At 29.7% G+C, this 7,204-nt stretch overlaps 2 protein-coding genes across 2 annotated transcripts in view; both read left to right on the forward strand.

The window, feature by feature from the left end:
• The window catches only part of LOC113363021 (iroquois-class homeodomain protein irx-2-like), a 16,825-nt gene extending 11,307 nt beyond the window's left edge, over nucleotides 1-5,518 (forward strand). Inside the window, exons 5-7 of the mRNA XM_026605512.1 lie at nucleotides 2,273-2,429; nucleotides 4,632-4,830; nucleotides 4,905-5,518. Of these exons, the coding sequence (XP_026461297.1) occupies nucleotides 2,273-2,429; nucleotides 4,632-4,830; nucleotides 4,905-5,518 (970 nt within the window). The remainder of the gene's footprint in view (nucleotides 1-2,272; nucleotides 2,430-4,631; nucleotides 4,831-4,904) is intronic.
• A 26-nt stretch (nucleotides 5,519-5,544) lies between these two features.
• The window catches only part of LOC113363022 (iroquois-class homeodomain protein irx-5-like), a 15,413-nt gene continuing 13,753 nt past the window's right edge, over nucleotides 5,545-7,204 (forward strand). The window contains exon 1 of the mRNA XM_026605513.1: nucleotides 5,545-5,565. Within this exon, the coding sequence (XP_026461298.1) occupies nucleotides 5,545-5,565 (21 nt within the window). The remainder of the gene's footprint in view (nucleotides 5,566-7,204) is intronic.

A 7,204-nucleotide genomic window follows, 5' to 3' on the forward strand; every position in this document is an offset into this window, starting at 1 on the left:
CGACGTCGTGTACTGACAATCGAAACGTATGTAACGACATATATTTCATATTCGTAATTTATTGATTTATTTAATTTGTTCGAATGACGTACGTGATTGTATAACTGATGGTGACCGAAAGGTACAATCGAAACGTGCAAAATAATAAAAATATTATAAAATTTACTATTATTCGTGAAGACTCATGATGATCGGTAATCTATTATATAAAAATATGCCGGGTTTTCCTTCCTGACGATATAATTCCAGAACGCACGAACCGATTTCGACGATTTTGCATTCGTTGGAAAGGTCTCGGACTCCGCGAGGTTTATAGCAAAGAAAATTCAAGAAAGATTTCAACAGAAAAGCGGAAACTGTTTTTTTTTCACATACAGCGTCATCTCTGAGATATAGCATGCACTACAAACTAATATTTTTTGTTTGACTGCACTCATTGTTCTCTGCTCAGTTAATTTCATGTGACAAACCGGCATTGTGTTCACTGTGAAATTGTAAAAAAAAGTAAAAAAATAAGTTTTATATAAATTTTTTCTATTCATTCCACAACCTTTAAGAATATTAAAAAGCAGTTTTCTTATTGTTATTCTAGTTCACATGACAATTAATCTGGTTTCTATTTAAAGCATCTAAGTGCCCTTCCCGAAAAGTCTATAAAAATTCAAAAAGTATCTTTTTTCGCCTATTTTTGAGCATTTTTCATATACAAAATTTTCCAAGGCTTTTGAATTTCCAGCTCAAAAGCCTTTCTAAATTTCCAATCTTTTGAACGATTCATCATAGGCCTTTGATGTTTTCAGATGAAATATTGTAAATCAAAATCTGTAACAAATTTCTTTGAGATTTTTCACTCATGCAAACATGTGCGTCGCAAGATGCGGTCGCACAGGCAATTTTATGACTTTCTAGGTATAAAATGACCAAAATAAAGTTTAACCCTTTAAAGCAAAATAATTACCCTGATATATCAATATTTTTATTCAATTTCGGGATACAATTTGAGATGTGTGTGCATATTGAAATGCATAAAATAATAACAAGACATATACAAGAGAATGAATCAACACATTTGCAATTCAAAAATAAAAATCAGTTTAAGACAATGCTTTCGGAACATGTCATTAGTTTAAACCATACTTTTAAAATCAATATTCAAGATAAATGCAATTCAAAAAATAAAAATCAGTTTAAGACAATGTTTTCGGAACATATCTAAATTTAAACTATACCTTTAAAATCAATATTCAAGATAAAATAATAAGTAATTTCTTATGTTTTGTGCTCATTTGAATCATAAATACGGAAAATCATCTTAACGGGGTTTTTCTGTGTATTATATAATTTTTCACATTATGTTTCGCAGTTTAATACAATACAAACTGGGTGGGTGTGTATTTCTGTACATATTGCAACCTTTAGGTTATAGTTTCTGAAGGAAATGCAACATTTAGGAGCAAATTCTCGACTAAAAGAAAAATGTTATGGTTATGCTTTGTTACGGGTCTATCTTCGTATGAATTGGTAGGAAAAAGTGTCAAATATGTTATGTAAAAGTCAAGTGTTTGACATATAAAACCTAACTTCACATATGTGTTGGGACATCAGAAAGTTGCACTTATGATAACACCGTGCTTTGACGTATGTGCGTTTTGTAGGTTAGATTTTATGTGTAGGCACAGCAAATGTATAGATTTTTGACAATTTTCACTACCAACTCATAGGAAGATAGAACCTTAATATAACATTACTACTTCATCCGATAATTGTGCCCTTAGTTTTAGTTTCAGACGAACGTTTCGATATCGCTTCTTCAGGCCACACTTTTACACATGTTGTAACTGTACTATTGTTTTATTATAAATATATATATATATATATATATATAAATTTATAATAAAATTTACCGTTGTGTCGTTTTTCAAATTGAAATTCTAAACTTGTATTAATGTTAAGTGCTTGTTTAAATGGTTGTAAGGATGTTACTTATAAGGCGGCACGGTTTTTATTTTATAATTTATACATATATAAATATGTATATACATTTATATACATGTATATATATATATATATATACATATAAAATATAAACTTAGAAAACGACCGGAAAGCACATAAACGGATATAACACTACTGACAATAAATGTGCGTTTGGAATATTAAGTTGGCAATATTTTTTCCATACACCTATATATACATACATACACACACATACACACACATATATATATATATATATCTATATATAATAATTATTTTTTTTATTTTTTTCCAGGTACGGAATGGATTTAAACGGGGCCCGACGCAAAAATGCAACCAGAGAAACGACATCGACCCTGAAGGCCTGGTTAAACGAACACAAGAAAAATCCTTATCCGACCAAAGGCGAAAAAATTATGTTGGCCATCATTACTAAAATGACACTGACACAGGTTAGTCCATGTCTCTGATCCATAAAGAAATATTAGAAATTGAAATATTACGGCAAAGTAAATGATTGTAAAACAAGCATTGGAAGAGTTGTAGATTGTTAATTTTTTCACTTTTGTTTAATTGTTTTCACTTCTAACAATCAATCCTAGTTGTTAGTTTTGATTTTTGACCAATAATCAATTATTAAATTACTTATCCCAAAACTTGTGTCAGGTAGAAAATCATATCATTGTGTATGTATTTTAAAAGTAACAATTTGTTTAATTTATTTATTTTACAATTTCTCAGAAATATTAAATTAATATTATTTACCATTCATAAACAATGTATTTGTTTACAATAATCCCAATTTTTGTTGAAAAATATCAACAAATTTCGAAATAGCAACAAAATTTGCACACAATTGAACTTCTGAATAAAATCTTCAAATCCAAATTTGTGTCACTCGTTTATAAACAAGTGCAATGAAAAACAATTTTTAATTTGACTCATTTATAAACAATATAATTGTTTATAAAAATCCTGATTTTTATTCAAAAATTGCGATAAATTTCGGAGTAACAACAAAAAGTTTCTAACACCTTGCACACATATAACCTTCTAAATAGAACTTACAACCCAATTTTAGACAATTTTATTATAAACAATTGCAATTATAAATAATGTTTTATTTACCTTATTTATAAAGAATATATTTATTCATAAAAATCCAAGGTTTCATTAAAAATATCCAAAAAATTTGGAAATTACAACAAAAATTGTGCACGAAAACACATATTTCTCATATGCCGTCGGTAAAATTCAACGTCCGATAAAATTTGCGTCAGACAGTAGTTACACCAAATAGAGTTATTTGCAAATATTATAATAAATTAAATTTGATATTATTAAAACATTTTGCCTACTGGTAAGTTGCCAAAACTATATTTAGTAACAACATAAATATTGCTTCCACCAAATGGTTCTTTTTATTGAAAAAGAGTGAAGCATTTATGATTTTTTGAATAATACAATAAAGGTATTGCTGATCTTCCTAAAAAATGACCAAAAATAGGCTTGGTTCATACAAATCTAACGAACAAAACGGCTTGACTGATCTTAACAGAAAAACATATATATCATGGTTTTTATAATAATCAAATTTGTTTTTAAATCATATTATCAAAATAGTTTAAAAGATTTAGTATCACGTTAAAAATATGTTTATATTTCCATTATCTAACGATATTTTAGTTAATAATATAAATTACCATATTTAGTGTCAAATTATTTATAATAATTGAGCAATTTGCAATAAATTCACATTAACATTAGCATAGCACATGTTGAAGGATTTTGTGTACGCAAAAATTTAAACAAATAGAGTAATAACAATTATTAATAACAATAAATATAACATTTATAATTAGTGGATAACAACTAGTTTTTGTAGATAAAACTTCGCTGGTAGACTACTACTATTTTTTACCATTTGCATTTGATTTTCAAAACTGTTCAAGCCTAAAAACCCTTGATCGCTTCGGGATACTTTAATTTAGTTTGGACCCCAATACATTTTTTTAAAACAATTTAATGAAAAAACCATTGGACGTACTGAAAGTTTCTAAGGCTCTTTTTCATAATGACTTCAAATATTTCCTAAACCATGCAACCAAATTCAACCAAATTTTAAACAAACATACTCAATACTAATGTTTACAAATCACTTCAAACCAAATTTACTAATCTTCCTTCAATTTGGCATTGTCTCTATCCAAACTCTGTAGGAAATACCAATAGCCAAGTTGATTGGTTTGGATTTTTCAAGGCCAAGTCTGCCAAAATCCAAATTCGTTGACCAATTGCAAAAAATTTGAGCCAAGTGGACATGGATCTTATATCGACAATTTGGTTTAATCAGAATTTAGTTGCTGTGACTCTAGTTGATGTTGGTTAGACTCAAAAAGCATCAGAAGTTTGGTTCACTTGGTTGTGTAAGGTTTACTCCAACCAACATAAGTCCTGAATTAAGTTACCAAATGTATTTTGGTAGCACATGTATTGTGATGACATCTATAAATCGCGAGAAGGAAAATTTCTATTCTGAAAAATTACCTTCACCTTCCAATGCACTCAATGTCATTTAACTAGTTCTAAACAAAGTTCACCAAACAATTCCTAAAACTCCTGTTCTAATAGCAGAAATTCCTGTTTGTTTCCAGGTGTCAACGTGGTTTGCAAATGCCAGGAGAAGATTAAAGAAAGAAAACAAAATGACATGGGAACCCAGGAATCGTGTCGACGATGACGATGATGATGAGAGAAACGATGAAAGGAACAACGATGAAAACGATGACAACATGCGAAGTGACGATCGTTTGGACGACAGAGGACCTGGTGATGAAAAACGAGACTGCAAAGGTAAATAGTTGACCACAAACATTTTTATTTTTTATCCAAAAAGAGTAGTTTTCATTGTTATTTATTGTTTCCAGATTCCAAAGATTCCGGGACAGCCTCCTCCGACGACGAAGACCTGACCAACCACCACCGGAACCCGTCCCACTTCATCAACCACCATCAAATGGGTCACCAACTTCACCATCCAAACCATCAACTACCACCAGTCCCGCCAACTTCATCAAGTCTAATGCAGAGTGGCCAAAACCCTCACCTACTCGGCATAAACTCATCGTTCCAGCTTTTCCAAAACCAACTTCTCATCAACAACTCCTTGCTCCTGAATCAGGAAACCGAACGCCAGAAGGAGATAGAATCCAGGGACGAAGTCAAAAGTGATACCAAACTAGAAATGTCAACAAAAAATATACAAAGTGCAAACAAATCCAAAATCTGGTCCTTGGCAGACATGGCGAATAATTCTAGTGATCAGAATCAGGAGTACGCGAAGAAGATTTTGCACCAGAGGTTGGCACAGTATACGAATGCGTATCACAATAGGGATAATTTTGGATTTTTGGAAGCTTATTCTAGGAATATTCAGCATGCTGGACATGCTAGTAATGCAGGAGAAGCCCCAAGTGAGGGATTGGTGCGGCAGCAACAGATTTCGCCTAATTGCTCGTCTAATGATAGTTGTAAACAATAAGAGATTGGAGATTGACCACTAACAAAATGGGATGGATAAAAATCAGTGTAATCAAGACACACTTTACCATATTTGATCAATCCCACCAAGAAGCCTAATCCCAAGAAATAAGCACTAAATCTAAATCTTGAGATGCATTTTGGATGCTGAAAATTGTTTCTACGATTTAAATCTGAAGGTTTAGAGAAACAGATCGACTTTGATCAGTGATTAGAGCGATTGATTAAAAATTAAATTTTGTGAAGTGGGATTGATGTTCAGTGATTTTAACAATAAACAAATACTAAACTAAATAAATACCAATCTCAACAAAAATTAAAATACTAGTGACTGATTTTATAAAAGGACATTTTTCTGGGATAAGTGATTTACACATTAATTTTTGGGGATAAAAACAAAACTAAAACTGGGGATTGATCCGTTAAAGTGCTATCGTCACAAAAGTCAGTGATTTATCCAAAAACAATAAACAGACAATTTTAAAAATAGTTTTGTGAAGTCGTTAATTCAATAAGAGAATTCAATAAATTACAGATTTATGATTATGGGATAAGTGATTTAATCATGATTTTACGTAGTAATCAAAACTAGCAAATGGGATTGATTCTAAAAAGTGCAATGAACAAAAAAAATCAGTGATTTGTATAAAAAAACTTTTAAAAACAGGGTTGGGAATGAATAATTAGACTGAAGTGTAAAAAACGAGTTACCCAAAGTTGAATCATTATAAACATTTGTAAATAAACCTAACACATAACCTCAAAAAACATTTAGTGGGTTAAAAAAGAAGTGGGATTCGATGTTGAAACAGTCATAGTTGTAAAATGTAATTATAATATATATATATATATATAATAATTGTGGTAAATATATCGTATGACCAAAATTTAGTAATATTATTATCAGAATGACAATAATAATCATGTGATCCAAGATTTGCACTAATTTTAAAAATATGCACACACACTTAAATATCAAACCAAATCCAACCCAGTTCCTCTTCATATTTGTTACAAATAATTCAAAATTTAATTCTCTGATTTTAAACTCTTGGAATTCCCCAAGTACGTATACGAAGTCCCATAAATTCATTTCACAAACAAATGAGTCGTATATTATATTTTTTTCTTAATATTCGACGTTTTATTTATTTAAATTTTTGTATGTATATGTGTGTGCATATTTTATTTATTTATCATAAATAGCAAAAATAGCAACAATTTGCAACAAAATTGTAGAGAATTTTAGCGAAATGTAAATAAATTTTCGATGTAAAATTAAAAAAGTTCGATGTTAAAAAAAATAAAAATTAACAAATTTAGTAACAGCAGGGTAATTAATGTAATGTTATTGTTGGAAAAATAAATGGAAGAAAAATGAATTTTGAAACAAAAAATTAGTAAAGTTTTTTTAATCCGCTTTATTTTGTTCAGGTTTATCTGTCGATATACAAAATTTGTGTATATCGATACGTTTTGTTTTTTAAATCCCAAAATTTTTGATAAATTTACTTGAAATTTTAATATGGCATGAACAAAATATGTTCATGAATTGTTTGTTAAACAAATTTGCAAAAAAAATACTTGGAACACAAACAATTTAACGTCAAAGTCAACCAATGTTTAGTCGATTCCGTTCACATTTTGGGTAAAAAACCACACAAAATTCTGCAAAATTATAAACAAA

This window comes from Ctenocephalides felis, unplaced genomic scaffold, assembly GCF_003426905.1.
Source record: "Ctenocephalides felis isolate EL2017-DRISC unplaced genomic scaffold, ASM342690v1 CF-g0.4_SCAFFOLD_00845, whole genome shotgun sequence".
Taxonomy (NCBI): domain Eukaryota; kingdom Metazoa; phylum Arthropoda; class Insecta; order Siphonaptera; family Pulicidae; genus Ctenocephalides; species Ctenocephalides felis.